This window comes from Acomys minous (assembly GCF_964271855.1).
Source record: "Acomys minous genome assembly, chromosome: 16".
NCBI lineage: Eukaryota > Metazoa > Chordata > Mammalia > Rodentia > Muridae > Acomys > Acomys minous.
Genome location: NC_140498.1, coordinates 84,445,515 through 84,461,698, shown reverse-complemented (window position 1 = coordinate 84,461,698; position 16,184 = coordinate 84,445,515). Strand labels below are relative to the sequence as shown.

At 50.9% G+C, this 16,184-nt stretch overlaps 1 protein-coding gene across 4 annotated transcripts in view; it reads right to left on the bottom strand.

The window, feature by feature from the left end:
* Nucleotides 1-897: 897 nt before the first annotated feature.
* Nucleotides 898-16,184, bottom strand: part of RILPL1 (Rab interacting lysosomal protein like 1) — a 37,892-nt gene continuing 22,605 nt past the window's right edge. Inside the window, exons 5-8 of one of the 4 annotated variants that reach the window (XM_084762026.1) lie at nucleotides 11,494-11,672; nucleotides 9,605-9,697; nucleotides 3,274-3,297; nucleotides 898-1,686 (exon numbers count right to left, since the gene is read on the bottom strand). In XM_084762026.1, coding sequence (XP_084618152.1) covers nucleotides 1,542-1,686; nucleotides 3,274-3,297; nucleotides 9,605-9,697; nucleotides 11,494-11,672 — 441 coding nt within the window. In that variant the 3' untranslated portion in view covers nucleotides 898-1,541. Of the gene's footprint in view, nucleotides 1,687-3,273; nucleotides 3,298-3,568; nucleotides 3,657-9,604; nucleotides 9,698-11,493; nucleotides 11,673-16,184 lie in introns of those variants that run through there. The other 3 variants (XM_084762028.1, XM_084762029.1, XM_084762027.1) reach the window with 3 other exon arrangements.

Below are 16,184 nucleotides of genomic sequence, written 5' to 3'. Positions count from 1 at the left end.
GCAGGCGGATCGCTGTGAGTTCGAGGCCAGCCTGATCTATAAAGTGGGTCCAGGACAGCCAAGGCTACACAGGGAAACCCTGTCTCAAAAAACCAAAATATAAAAAAATAAATAAATAAATACATTTTAAAAAAAGAAAAAGAAAGAAAACAACTTGGGTTGTTTCCAGCTCTATAAATGCCAGTTCAGGGGACCTGACCTTGGATCCCCAGAACCAGCTCCTGGAAGTTGTCCCTTTAGCTCCAGAAGAGCACCATGGCACACACACACACCACGCATGCGCACAGTAATAGCAACGGTTGCGCTCAGAGCCAGGCGTTCTGCACAAGGCTGTCAACCCTGCACTTGGGAGACACAGGACTGTTGAGAGTCTGAGGCCAGCTAGGGCCATAGAACAAGATCCCAGCTCAAAACCCAACAAAAGTGAATTGTGATAGGATGTTCTACCTCCCTGCTGTCAGAAAGTAGCTGGACCTTCACACTGGAGCCACAGTGAGTGCTAAAGGCATGCGCACCCTCTGCTTAGCTTCATCCCATTTTGCACAGGGCACGGTCCCATCCATCATACCCTCTTACAAAGTGCCACCCTCTGAAGCCCTGGATCCGGAGTGCTATGTACATCAGCAGAAAGTACACTGGCTAGCCTCCAGTTCCTCCGGTGGCCATGGCAACCGTGGGTCAGCTAGGCATGTGGTCCTCAGGCCCCTGCCTACCCAATGCCCTTCCCGCCTTCCTCATCCGCCCGCCAACAGCATATCGCCCCGGCTGGTGAGCCTGGCGCCCTGTCCGACTTAAGGCATTGTCGTCTTTGCATAGGATCGAGCATTTCACACAAGGTACATGAGAAGCAGAAAAAAGATGGAAAGACAGGAGAAACACACACAGGAAACAGGTCGATGTCTTGCCCTAAGCGCCTTTGTTTGGTTAGTACTGTGTAGCTCACAGCAGGTTTCAAGGCACATCACCGCGGACAGGCTGCTCTGGCCTCCAGCCTTATCAGGAGCAGTCAGCGACAATCCCAAGGTTGTTTCTAGTCTGTGGCTGGAAGGACTGTGAGGATATTCTGCTGGGTCCCATCCAAGTTAGGTGGCCCCACCTACGACTAGAGGGACCTGTCCGAGCCACACATCCTGTACAACCTGCTTCCTCCAGGGCAAGTTCATAATATAAAACTCCCCTCTCCACTGCTCCTCGCTAACATGACAAAGGCCATTAAAAACAAAAACAGAAACAAAAAACAAACCAAACTAAGCCTAGGAGTCAAATAGCCATGGTAGTGAGTGGTGATGTGTTCAGTTTAGGAAGCTTGTTAACTAAAATTTACGTGGTCTGGCTTCAGATCCTCATCTTATTAAATAGGTCCTAAGGGGTCGGAGGCAGTGAGTATAAACCGGATAGCCCTGCAGATAAATAAACACTTCCGTAGGATTTGGCATCAGTTTTTCACCATCCACCCTCAAAGCAGGCAGTTCGTTTGAGGGGTCGATGTTGAGGCAGCCACCTGGAGCAGGTGACACACGGTCCAGGAGCAGGTGGCACAGTCACAGGTGCTGCAGGGCTTCCTGTCCTTGTTCTGTGTACACGTCATCTCGGTGGGTATTTGCCCACTGGCCAAAGGACTCGTGGATGTGCGTGGGTCTCTGCGTGTTGGCCAGGCGCTTCTTGTCCCGGGAGAAAAAGCTAAACCTTTTGGGAGGGAGAAAAGAAAAACAAGGATGGAAATGAGTTGCTGTCCTCTGCCGCTCTGCTCACTCCCTTCTTCCAATGCTGGGACACACAGGGGAGCAGAACCATTCTCCATATGCGGGATGCGCACGGCAGGATTCTAGAAAACACTGGGGCTTCTGTGTGTCATATAGTCCCATGATCACAGAGTGAGCAGTTTGCATGTATGTGATTTGGGAAGGGGGTGTCACTTCCACCTTGCCACTTCTGGGGGGGTGTCTTTTCTAAGATGTATTTATTTATTATTAGGCATACAGTGCTCTGCCTGCACATACACCTGCAGGCCAGAAGAGGGCATCAGATCAGATCATATTACAGATGGTTGTGAGCCACCATGTGGTTGCTGGGAATTGAACTCAGGACCTCTGGAGGAGCAGTCAGTGCTCTTAACCTCTGAGCCATCTCTCCAGCTTCTGGGGAGTCTTTTCTGTAACTACTATCAACAGAACTCAGGTCCTCACAAAGGCCAGGTGCTCTGCACTAGGGCTCAGCTACACACCCAGCCCAGGGATTTGTTTGTTTGTTTCTCTTCTTCTGCTTCATCACAGGTCCCTGGTGTTAAACTTAGGTCAGCAGGCTTAGCTGACGTGTTTACTTCCGTCAGTAAGTAATCTCAATTTGCGAAATTGCCCAAGCTGGCCCTTAACTTGTAATCCTCCTGCCTCAACCTCAGGTGGACATGCTTGGGGAGCAAGCACCTCTGCATTCTGAGCCATCCTTGCAAGCTCTCAAACTTTCTTTGAGACAGGGTCTTGTTCATTTTTGGTACTGCCAGTGCCTCAGTAGGAGAGCTGGGAACACACACACACACACACATCGCACACACACACACATATCACACATACACACACATATCACACACACACACATATCACACACACATCACACACACATATCACACACACACACACACATATCACACACACATCACACACACATATCACACACACACACACACACACACACACACACACACACACACACACACATCACACACACTCCCAAGCTCTAGAATCTGACTTTACATGGGTCCTGGAGATCTCAGGTCCTCACACTTGCTTGGTACTAACGGGGTCTACTCCCCAGCCCCACAGGATTTGTTACATCTCATCTATTGAAGAGGACTTTCCTCTTCCAGGGCGCTACAGGAGCTACACCCCCTTTGGAGCGGGAATAGAATGTTCTTTCATCCCCAAGCCAAGTTCACCTGGGGAGACTCTCCAGGGCTCTGAAGGGCAAGTGCGAGCTGGCAAGTGAAGGCGAGGGTTCATACTGAGCAAGGAAGGACTCTTTCCAACACAGAGCAGCCATGGAATTAGCCAGCCCAAACCACTGCAGCTCCGTCCCTGTTATGTCTCAGCTTGACTTAGGAAAGCCACCTGCTACTTTGCACTCGGGGACCAGCTCCCCCCTCCCCCCCAGCCCCGACCCTTTTCTGCCCCAAACCAAACAGCTGCCAAGACAAAGCTCTTTAGGAAGCTTCAGACATGGGGGCTGAAAAAGCAGTTAGTGGCATTCCTGTCTCCCCGAGGGGCATCAATTACTGACCCGTCATTTAAAGGACCTTCTTTACTGGATCATGGACAAAGTGGTTTTTAGAGCGAAAACAGAAGAGACAGAAAGAATTATCAGTGACATTCCAGGCTGCACTCGTGGAGGTCAAGGGCAACAGTGGCAATCACACTCCATTACCCACTTGAGATGCCAACAAGCAGGTGACGGCCATGCAACTGAAGTGGCCAGAAAGGAAAGGCCGGCAGCAGCCACAACAGCCATTATAAAGGCACAGCAAAAAAACGAAAACAAAAACCCAAACGCAACCCCAAACACAGACAGTGCCTACGAGGGACGCGAGGCTTCGGACAGGCTGCAGCGTGGGGTCATCAAGGATCAGTCCAGTGGCCACCATGGGCATGATGGTTGTAAAGAGCCTGCTTCCAGAAAGCAGATAGACAGAGGAGGAGATAAAAAGAGGGCAGTGTGAGGCGGGCACGGTGGCGCGTGCCTGTAATCCCAGCACTCGGGAGGCAGAGGCAGGTAGATCGCTGTGAGTTCGAGGCCAACCTGGTCTACAAAGAGAATCCAGGACAGCCAAGGCTACACAGAGAAACCCTGTCTTGAAAACCAAAAAAAAAAAAAAGAAAAAAGAAAAAAAAAAAGGAGGGGGGGGGCAGTGTGACCAAGAAACCCACCCCCAAAGAGGCCCCACTGAGACCTGTGCCTATGGTCTTAGACTTGTCCACCACACCCCTCAGTATGTAACCCATGGCGACACAGGGTGCTGCCAGAGGACGGCACGGTGGGGTAGAGGGCCCTATCTCAAAAGGACCGATGAACTTGTCTATGGGGAGAAATTTGGACATAGGCATGTACAGAGGCAGAGATGAGGTGATGTCCATATAGCTAAAGGAAGGCCAAAGGTCACAAGCCGCATAAGGACAGGCCACCTAGGACAGTCTCTCTAGGACCCAATCATGTGGATAGGCACCTTGTCTTTTCTTGTTCGTTTTTCTCTTTTCTAGACAAGGTCTCACTATGTAGCTCTTGTTGCCCTGGAACTCACTCCGTAGACCAGGCTGACGGCAAACTCAAGAGATCCTCCTGCCTCAGCCTCCTGAGTGCTGGGATTAAAGGCGTATGCCACCACCGCCTGCCTGCCGAGATAGAGTCTTTATCCTAAGCTGGCCTCACACTCACTATGTAGTGTGAAACTCCTGGTCCTTCTGCCTCTACACCTCCCTGGGGGGGCGGGGCTTACAGGCATGCACCGCCCGCCATATCTGATCTACCTCATTCACAAACGCAGCCAAGTTTGCGTCATCACCAGCACTTAGGACACACTCTCACGGTGTCTAGTGAAGTGTGCGGAGCCTCTCTCTGTGTGCACCCCATCTTAGTGGCCGTCACAGAGGAGCTGGGAGCCTCAGCCCACACAGAGGGCCGGTCACACCGACACTTGTTTCCTGCTAGCTGCTGCCTACAAGAGGCTTTGGGAGCTCCAGGGCACTCTATCTTGTACCCACCTGCTCCAGGAGACCCAGTCAGAGCCCCTGCCCCTTAAACAATGTCACTGAAAAGCAGGCAGCCTCAGAGTCCATGTAGACAGTCTGCTTAGAGGTGTGTCTACCCACCTACAAATACAGGAAAACACACTGGTGGCAGGAGGACCTGCGTCACCTGGAACATTCCAGGCATAAGGTCCCTTCCTATTGCTTCTGGGTCACCTGCAGAAGTACAACCTCTAAAGGTTTAAGAGAAATGAAAGTATTCTTTTTTTTAAAAAAAAATGAGGTGTGGCACAACACACTTTAAAAAAAATATATGTAAATTTTAAAACATTTTATGTTCGAGCTAGGCAGTGGTGGCACATACCTTAATTTCAGCATTTGAGAGGCAGAGGCAGGCCTGGTCTACAAAGTGAGTCCAGGACAGCTAAGGGTACACAGAGAAACCCTATCTCGTAAAAACAAAACAAAATAATAGTAATAAAAAAAAAATAACTGGGGGCTGGAGAGATGGCTCAGTGGTTAAGAGCACTGCCTGTTCTTCCAAAGGACCCGGGTTCAATTCCCAGCACCCACATGGCGGTTCACAACTGTCTGTAACACCAAGATCTGACACCCCCACACCAACGCACATAAACTAAAATTAAATAAAATATTTAAAAAAAAAATAACTGGTTTACTGAGGACAGGTGGCCAAACCCAGTTTGTTGGAGCACAGACTGTGGCCAGTAAAAAAGGGACGGCAATTCCCAGGACTGGTGGGCCAAAACCGCATTTTAAATATGGTGGGTATGAGCCAGGTGGTGGTGGCACACACCTTTAATCCCAGCACTTAGGAGGCAGAGGCAGGAGAATCTCTGTGAGTTCGAGGCCAGCCTGGTCCACAGAGAGAGTTCCAGGACAGCTAGAGCTGTTACACAAGAGAAACCCTGTCTTGGGGAAAAAAAAAAAAAGTGGGTATGATTTTATGCCCCTATCTCTGCTGGGTATTTTTGGAAGGTTCAAACGAAATAAAGTGCTAACTCAAGGGTGGCTTCGAAGAAACTATTCTTGGCTGGGGAGGGGTGTGGGAGAGGAGGCCAGGGACGGAACATGCTGTCTTCCTTACTGTTGCAGACAGAGGTGGAGCCTACTCCGAGGCCAGCCTCTCCCGTCCCTGGGGCCAGCCACCGCTCTCCTGTCTCCCTCCAGACAACCCCGTCTTGGTTCTGCCCAGGGAAAAGCCATCCTGTGGTACCAACTCAGAAATGGGGACTACACAAAAGGGACACTGAGCCAGGCGTAGTGGCGCAGGCCTTTAACCCCAGCACTCGGGAGGCAGAGGCAGGCAGATCGCCATGAGTTCGAGGCCAGCCTGGTCTACAAAGGGAGTCCAGGACAGCCAAGGTTACAAAAAGAAACCCTGTCTTGAAAAACCAAAAAAAAAAAAAGGTACACTGGTATTTGGGGTTTGCTGGGGACAAAGCTGAAGTCACTTGAGGCTCCCTTGTGACCTCCCTGGGCTGTGCCAACCTGTCCTCTCAGGCCAGTGGCCTCCCTGTCACAAGCTATTCTTGGATCATATTCAGACTCTGTTTTGACTGGCAGTGGGAGGTTCTTTTTCCCTTGTCCTGCCCAGCCCAGAAATGTCGAGTCTGACGTCTTAGACTCAGCATGCATTTGAGTGATAAGGGACCTGGGCAGCCAGCCACTAGCTGGGACATAGGGACGTGACAGAGGAAGGGAGAGTAGGGAGGAAGTTTGTATGGACAAAAGGCCCAGTCCAGAGGCCCAGCTTTGAGTCGCCCCAATTGTCCAGATCTGAATGAAGTCTGCAGCATCCCTGGACCTCAGTTACCTCAACTGAGAAATGGGGACAACTGTCCGAGCTCCATGACTCTGACCCAACTCAAGTAGTGGGACCCCCTTCAACTATGCCTGGTGGTGACAAGAGGTGGGCTGGGAGCAGCCAAAGGTGAGGACAAAGGGGACAGACAGAGGCTGCAATGGAGAGCAAGGGCACCAGCGGGGCCGAGCAGTGAAAGCTGTCATAGGCCGCAGATCTCAGTCAGCTACTGAGGACAAAGGCTACCACTGTGCCACTCAAAAGCCTTTTGTGTCCAATAGCCTCCCCCGTCACCCCCAAGGAAACTGGCTGCCACAGAAGTGGCCACCTGTGCAGTGTGAACAGGAGTGGGTGGCCTCGCTCTGTCTCTGTCCCTGTCTCTCTAGGGCTGATTACTCTGTCAGGCTCAGAGCACCAGGTGTTGCCAAGCAACCTGAGGGGAGAGGGGCTTTGGGACTGGAACCATCTGGAAGAGTATGGCAGATGCTGTGGCCTGGTCATGTCCTCTGTACTTTACCCAATTTCAGACTGAAGAAAATAACTTTAAAAAACTTCTTTGTGGTGGCTGGGTGTGGTGGCACACGCCTTTAATCCCAGCACTTGGGAGGCAGAGGCTGGTGGATCGCTGTGAGTTCGAGGCCAGTCTGATCTACAAAGTGAGTCCAGTACAGCCAGGGCTACACAGAGAAACACTGTCTTGAAACACTCCCTTCCAAAAAATTTATTTGTGGCCTTTTATCCCAGCACTCGGGAAGCAGAGGCAGGTGGATTGCTGTGAGTTCCAGGCCAGGACAGCCAGGACTAAAAAAAAAAAAAAAAAAAAAAGTGTGTGTGTGTGTGTGTGTGTGTGTGTGTGTGATATGTGGGATGTGCCTACAAGCCAGAAGACTGACTTTGGAGGAGTCTGTTCTGTCCACTTTAATGTGGGTTCTGGGGAATTGAACTTAGTAGGTCTGCAGGCTTCTTCTGTTTTATCTACTAAATCATCGCACTGGCCTCTGTTTCATTTTTCTAACAATAAGTCTTCCCACCTTCACCTTCTGTGTGTTTCATATGTACGTGCTACCAGGGAGGGCTGAGAAGTCCCCGGCCTTTACATTTTTTTCCAGAGCTTCACACAGAAGAAAAAGGAATCGTGTTCTCATGGGTTTGTTTTTTTTCTGAGGTGGTGCCAATCTGTTTTTTTTTTTTTTTCTCTTTCTGGAGATAGGGTTTCTCTGTGTAGCCTTGGGTCTCCTTTTTGTTTGTTTGTTTGATTTTTTTTTTAAGTGCCAATCTGTATGTAGTCTAGGTGGCTCTCAAACTAGTGCTGGTCCTCCTGAGTGCTGGAGTGACAGATGTGAGCCACCAGAGTCTAAGCTTGTAGGAGTACGGTGAGGGATAAAAGCCACACAAGGGGAGTCAGGCACACTGGCAGAGGACAGCCGAGCCCAATGCTGGACCAGGCTGGTAATCCTGGATTTAGACAATTCTTTCTCTCCAGTTATCTGAGAGGGGTTTTGATGGCAGATGGAAAACAAAGCCACGGTCAAAAGAGTGGTGGGGCTCCCGGGGAAGCTTTTCTCATTCTGTGCCTCAGAAGTATTTCTCTCTCTCTTAGAAGACTCCAGAACCAGCAGGGATGTAGGGCCCGGCTGAGCAGCATGGAGGGCCACCGCACACTAAAGCTCCACACTCCAGGAAGCTGCCTACCAGTTGGAGGTCCGAGGGCCTAGTGTGAGCCAGATGCCACCTCCCAAAGGAGTGGGCCCCAACACACAAACCATCCCACATTCCATCTGCTCAGAACTAGGCCAACGGTTTCCCAGCGTGGTCACTGGACTTTAAAGGGTAGGGTGTATGGGGAAGAGGCCTACCCCCTCTCCCCACCCCCACCCAGGCTGCCTGCTCTTTCAAAGCTTCTGTTAGGTTTGGGAGAGCGGCTCAAGGCTTCTTCTGTAAGAATACACGAAAGGCCAGGTCCAGGGAGCCCCTTTTAGGCTATGACACCCCTAAGAACTTGAGGTGTGTCTACAGGAGGCTTGAACAGAGGACTCTGGGGCCAGGATACCTCAGCAAGGCTCAGCCCTCTCTGGTAGCCTGTACATATGAAACACACAGAAGGTGAAAGTGGCAAGACTTCGAGTTCCATGAGAACCAAAGAGATCTGCAATGCCAGTCACTCCTGGAGGGGCTTAAGCCGGCGGCTGGCTAATGGCAGGAGCCATATCCTTCCTTTTGCATGTGTCTCATAGCAACCATGGCCATAGACTGCATAGATGCGGCACCAGTGTGCCAATGGAGACGTTACAGCTGGGGGGAGGTGGGGGCCAGGACACACTGGGAGATTTATCATTACAGAATCCAAAATGAAGCCAGATATGGTGGCGTACTCCTTTGATCCCAGCACTCAGGGAGGCAGAGGCAGGTGGATTACTGTTAGTTCGAGGGCAGCCTGGTCCATAAAGGCTACAGAGAGAAACCCTGTCTAGAAAGACAAAACAAAACAAAATCCAAAATGGGGTGGATCTAAGCCACTTTGAAATAAAAAAACAAAAACAAACTTATGTAGCCCAGGCTGGTGTTGAGCTTACTATGTCGCCCAGGATGACCTTGAATGGCTGATCCTCCAGTCTCCAACTCCCGAGTGCTGGCATTCAAGCATGGCCCACCACACCTAGCTACTTAAAGCCGATATTTCAAGCTCTGAAAACGCATGAGCCTGACTGCCCCCCAACTTATTCACTGAACCAAGCCTGGAGCCACATCCCATGCACCTGACACACCCAAGCAAGCTCTGGGCCCCAGCCACAGGCCCCAGCCCCTCCCAGCCTCCCAGGTGCTCCCCAAATATCTGCCCAATGACCCCAAGAGGAATTGGCTATTCAGGCAGGGACATGACCAAAAGGGGGAAGGGGGGGCAGTCCACAGTGGTGGGAGCAGCTCATCTCTCAGCGGCTCTGGTTAGCAACAAGCCTGAGAGAAGGTGGCCAGACCTGGAGTCAGAGGTCGCAGGAACCCAGATGAGCCCACCTGTGGCACGGCCAGTGTGGGAAACACAAACACTTACAGTCGCTTGATCCCAGACTCCGGCTGCGGGGCCATCCGTGGGTGTGTGGCAGGCGGGGGCTGGGGTATTCGATTCTCCTCTTCCAGTTCTTCACTGAAGGCACACAACAGATACGTCACACACTCTGTGAGAACTGGAACATTCCAGAAGCAAGTAGGATGCTTTCAGAGGGTACAAGCTCTCTTCCTTTCTTTTCTTTTTTTTCCTCTGTGTAACCCTGGTTGTCTTGCACTCACTTTGTTGATCAGGCTGGCCTCGAACTTACAGAGATCCACCTGCCTCTGCCTCCTGAAAACTAAGATTAAAGTTGTGTGCCACCACACCTGGCCCTCTTTCTTTCTTTAAAATATTTATTTATTTGTTATTTATACAGTATTCTGCCACCTGAATACCATAAGTGGGCATCAGATCACATTATAGATGGTTGTGAGCCACCATGTGGTTGCTGGGAATTGAACTCAGGACCTTTGGAAGAACAGCCAATGTTCTTAACCACTGAGCCATCTCTCCAGCCCCCTTCTTTCTGCCTTCTTTCTTTTTCTTCCTTCCCCCCACGCCCCCCAGACAGGGTTTCTCTGTGTAGCCTCGAACTCACAGAGATGCACCTGCCTCTGCTTCCTGGGACTAAAGGGGTGCACCTACACCGAGCCCAAAATTTCTTGATGGGGAATAAAGTGCTTGGGAAGATGACAAGTGGAGTCTGTTGGCACACTCTGCCTAGGGGTGTGGGAGGGTTAGCGCCCGGGGTTCCTCTGGCCTAGGGGAGGGGGTTTCAGGGCAGGGATTCCTCGCTCCCATCTCTTTTTCCCTCCTTTTGGTGTGCATGGTGTGTGCGTGTCTACAGACAGGTACTCATGTCTGAATGCCCATGCGTGTGTGTATGCATGTGGAGGCCCACGGTTGGCGGGCATCATCCGCTGCTCCTCTCACACCTTCCTCTTTGAGGCAGGGTCTCTCTGTCAAACGCTGAGCTCGCAGCTAAGGCGACAGGCGCCTCACACCATCCCAGCCTTGACATGGCTTCTGAAGATCGGCGTTCTGAACTCACACTTGACCTGTACCATCTCAGCCCTCTGTCCATACCTTCTTGGTTTTCTGAGACAAGTTTTCATGTACCTCAGGTGGGCCTTGAACTTGATATGCACCCCAAAATAACGACGAAAACCTTCCTAAAGCTGTCTGTGACCCTTTGATACAGTTCCTTATGCTGTGTTGATCCCCAACCATAAAGTTATTTTTGTTTCTACCTCATAACTATGATTTTGTTACTGTTATGAATCGTACTGTAAATATGTTTGAAGATAAAAGGTCTCACACCATTATCTGGCACTTTTAGTTTAGTTTTTGTTTTGTTCTGTTTTAGACAGAGTTTCTCTGTGTAGCCTTGGCTGTCCTGGAACTCACTCTGTAGACCAGGCTGGCCTCGAACTTAGAGAGATCCACCTGCCTCCGCCTCCCTGAGTGCTGGGATTTACAGGCGTTCACCATCATGTTTGGCTGGCTTTCTGGCCATTCTTTTTTTTTTCCCCCTAGTAATGTACTTGGTTAGATGTGCAATGGCCTGTCCTAAGGCTGTGTGACCTTTGTGCCACCTGTAGGAATGCTTGACTATCTGCTACACAAGTACTGACACTGTCTGGGGTGTGCCTGCCGCCCCGCCCCCAACCCAGGTCAGCCCGGGGTTTGCCTCATGGGGCCTGCCCTCACCTTTTTTTTAAAAAACATTTTTATTTAATTTTAATTTATGTGCATTGGTGTAAGGGTGTCAGATCTTGAGGTTACAGACAGTTGTGAGCTGCCATGTGGGTGCTGGGAATTGAACCTGGGACCTTTGGAAGAGCAAACAGTGCTCTTAACCACTGAGCCAACTCTCCAGCCCCTGCCCTCACCTCTTATAGTAGGCCAGCTCCTCCTGCAGCAGGAACACCTTGGACTTCAGCTCATTCCTCTCGTGCAGCACGTCCCGCAGCTCCTGCAGCGTGAACCGCGGCCGGTTGGGGTCCCTGAGGTCCAAGGCTGCCTTGTCTGCATCTGAGATGGAGTCTTCTTCATCCGGCTGCGGCTGCATCTGAAAGACAAGGCAGAGAAGCCATCGTCAGGGGGACTCCTGACAGCGGCCCCCCCCTCCCGCCCCCCAACTCCACACTCCAAGGATGCTGGAATTTTCCACCTCCCTGTGGTAGGTGGCCTGCTCAGGTCACTATTTTCAGTATCTGGGCGGCGGCCTTCGCTTGCCGCTTTTCCCTCTGGAGGCGGAAGCCTCCCATCCACCTGTTCAGCGAGCTCCTTCACTGAGCTCCACTCAGGGTTCTGTTACCACCAAGCAGAGGCGGTGCACCCCCCGCCGTGCCTCCCACTGCCGCCCTCCACCAGCTGCTGTTCTTTCTCCTGGAGGCTCCCCTCCCCTAGCCTCACTTTAGAGCTCTGCTGAGCTCGTCAAGGTGTGTGGGAGCACAGCCTCCACCGCGCTCTTGGGTTTGCTTTCTGTGACAGACCCTCCGGTCAAACCCCTTCGTCCTTAGGGTCTCGGGCATCTTGTTGGAGTTCAGAGCCTGGCAGGAGTGTCTGTCCTTAATGCAAAGCTACCCAGACAGATCCTCAGATCGTTCTGAGTCACCTGCCCTCTGTCAGATCACAACTTGGCCTCCCACTTCCTCCCAGAGCCTGATAGCCTTTCAAAGAAATTGTGGTAAGACACAGGAAACATAGCTGGTATCCATTTTAAAGTGTACTAGCTGGGTGGAGTGGCACATGTCTCTAGGCACGGCACGGGAGCCTGAGGCAGGAAGGATGCCTGGAGTTCGAGGCCAGCCTGAGCTATGTAGTGACTTTCAAGGCAGTCTGACCCAACATGGTTAGTTCGAGACCAGCCTGAGCTACATAGTGTTTATGAGGCCAGTCAGTTCTACATAGAGATCTGAAGCCAGCCTGGGATACAGTGTGAGACCTAGTCTAAAAAAAGAAAAAGAAAAAAAAAAGAAAGAAAGAAAGAAAAAGAAAAAAACCAGTCTCGTTCTGTGTTACTTAACACTTTTATACAGCTACTTCCAGAACATTCTCATCATCCAAAAGAAACTTCCCACACACACTAAGCAATCATGCACCACTCTGCCCATTTCAGTCTCAGCCCCTGCAGGAGGACAAGCCTGCCCTCTTGTCTCTCTGGACTGTTCCAAGCTGGACATTTCCCATAATGCACTTGTTTCATCGACTCAACACTGTTTCATGCATGTTTCAGCCCAGGTCAGATTCACAGCTGGATAATGTTCCACAGACTAGAAGACGTGCATGGTCATCCTATGACTGACGGACAGACATGGAGGTGAGTTCTCTTCAGCTGTGAATCCCAACATCCAATCCCCTGGTGGGGCACCTGTCTTCCAGCCCTGAGAAACCGGCCAGGTGTGAACAGCTGGCTCTCATGGAGACTCTGGTTTTAACTTTCTGGGTTTTTAAATTTTTTTTTTTTTTGAGACAGGGTTTCTCTATGTAGCCCTGGCTGTCCTGGACTTGCTTTATACCAGGCTGGCCTCAAACTCACAGCAGTCTGCCTGCCTCTGCATCTCGAGCACTGGGATTAAAGGTGTGCGCCACCACGCCCGGCCAAGAATTCTCTTTTCTATACTAAAGTGCTTCCCACAGTGGATGCACTGTTTACGCTCCAGCCAGCCACACCGAGGATCCTGCTTTCTTCATTCCATACACTTGTCACTTCCTGTTTACTTGTTTACTCATCTGTTTATTGTGTATATGTATGAGCGCACTTCAGAATGTGTGGTGGTCACACGGCACCTTGCGGGAGCCAGATCTTTCTTTCCACCACGTGGGTCCTGGGTACCAAACTCCGGGGGTTAGGCTTGGCAGCAACCCCCTTACCTGCTGAGCCCTCTCACCAGCCACTTGACACAGGCTGGAGTAATCTAAAAGGAGGGCACCTCGATTGAGAAAATGCCACCACAAGATCCAGCTGCAGCCAGGTGTGGTGGCGCACGCCTGCAATCCCAGCACTCAGGAGGCAAAGACAGGTGGATCCCTATGAGTTCGAGGTCAGCCTGTTCTACAAAGAGAGTCCAGGACAGCCAAGGCTACACAGAGAAACCCTGTTTTAAAAAAAAAAACTAACAAATGACAACAACAACAAAACAGAAAAAAAGATCCAGCTCCAGCCATATTTTCTTAATTAGTGATTAACAGAGAAGGGCCCAGCCCACTGTGGGTAATACCACGCCTGGGCTGGTGGTCCTGGGTTCTAAAGGAGAGCAGGTCAAACAAGCCAGTAAGTAAGCACTGGCCTCTGCATCAGCTCCTACCCTGTCTGAGTTCCTGCCCTGACTTCCTTCAGTGACGTGGAAATGGAATCCAAATAAACCCTTTCCTCCCCAGCTTGCTCTTGGTTGTGGTGTTTCGTCACAACAATCCTAACCCTAACTAAGACACTGGCCCAGTCTTTTCTTTGAGATAGGTTCTCATCCTGCAGCCCAGGCTGGCTGGAACCCACATCAATCTTCCTGCCTCAGCCTCTGGAACGCTGAGGTGATGATGGTTGTGCTCCACCGGACACCCCTTTCTCTCCCTCCCTTTCCTAATACGTGGGATATCCTGACCTTGCACATGCCAACACAAGCCATACCACTGAGCTCAGCCCCCCACCCCGCAAGCCAGCAAGCCCAATCTCAGGAGGTCCATGTCTTTAAAGTCACCCAGCATCTGACCCCCCGAGAGCCTCCAGTGTCCGTGCACGCCGAGGCCAGGGTACTCTAGAACAGCGATTCGCAACCTGTGTGTCGCTGCTCTTTGAAGGCCAAGCACTCTTTTCACAGAGGTCGCCTATAACCATCCAAAACCAGAGATATTTAAGTTACATTACAACTTCACAGTTACGAAGTAGCAAGGAGAATCACTTTATGGCTGGGTATCACCACATCACCACAGCATGACAAACTGTGCTGAAGGGCAGCAGCATTAGAAAGCTTGAGAACCGCTGATCTCTAAATGGAAGGCAGAGGCGGCCAACCAACACCCCCCCCCCCCCGCCCAGTCCCTCAGCCCCACAGGGAGAAGCCGACTCTAGCTAGGACGGTGGCTTAAGGCCCAGAGCCCAGGGCCTCCTGGAGGCTGAACTGAGATGTATCTGTCCTGGACAGGCTGTTCTGGAAAAGGGACAGCTGAAAGGAGATCCCATCGGCCAGGCAGGTCAGCTGAGTCGAGGTGGGTGGGGAGGGCTCCGCCCACACCTACAGTTGGAGCCAGAGCCACTGCAGAAGAGGTGGGCACAGGAGAAGAAACGGGACTCCTGTGTCGCCACAGGCCACTCGGAATCTGGCAATTCCCTTCCCAGCTGGGCTACCCCACATGGTTTGGCTTTTATGCCCAGCCCGCTGCAGCCTATGTCAAAGCTTCATTTCTTTTCATGGCTGTATAATATTCTACCTCTATCTAGTATTATCCGTGACTACTGAGGCCACACCATCAGAGGTTGGTCACCTACTCAGACAGTGTCCTCCATTAAGGACATCCAGCATTTTTCTAAGCAGTCTGTGCCTTGCTGTCATTGAACTCAGAACAGGGAACAGGCTTGGATTGAACACAATCACACCAGCGAGTAAGGATCAAGGGAGAGGTTCCTGGAGAGGTGCTCCCTGTGCATGGGGCGCTGATGCATGTGTAGGAGTTTGCCGCAAACTCTAAGCATCAGGGGCTTAGACCAAAGGTTGCACACTAGAGTGCCTAGGGCCACACAATGTTCCCCACACTTGTTGAGACCCCTGCTGTGACAGAAAAATCTGAATTAGTCGTCAACTGTTTTAAGATCTGGAGACTCAATGGCAAATCCTCCTGTCTCAGCCTCCCTAGTGCTAGGTTTACAGGTGTATGCTATCATCCCCAGTGAACCTAGTGAGGCGCCTAAGGTCTCTTTTCACCTTGACATTGCAGGGTCCCCCTGCTCCAGTAATGGCTGTGTTCAGCCAAAACACAGAGAGCTAGGGCCAGAGAGAGATGGCTCAGCTGGTTAAGAGCACTGGCTGCTGCTCTTCCAGAGGTCCTGAGTTCAATTCCCAGCAACCACATTGTGGCTCACAACTGTCTATAACTGTAGCCCATGGTATCTGCAGCCATAAGAAATAGACAAATATCTGGGCAATGCTGATACATGCCTTTAATCCCAGCAGTTGAGAGGCAGAGGCAGGCAGATCTCTGTGAGTTCGCGGCTAGCCTGGTCTACAAAGTGAGTCTAGGACAGCCAGGACTACAAGAGAAATCCTGTCTCGTGTGTGTGTGTGTGTGTGTGTGTGTGTGTGTGTGTGTGTGTGTGTGTATAAATAAACATATGTTTATACATATCTATAAATAAACATAAAAATAAATAAATAAATATAACTTAAAGAAAAGAAAAAGACAGAGCTCCCTGTGGCCTGACGTACGGTCAGGTTTTTTTGTTTTGTTTTTGTTTTTGAGACAGGTTTCTCTGTGTAGCCTTGGCTGTCCTGGACTCACTTTGTAGACCACACTGGCCTCGAACCCACAGGGATCTGCTTGCCTCTGCCTCCCAAGTGCTGAAATTAAAAGGCCTGTGCCACCA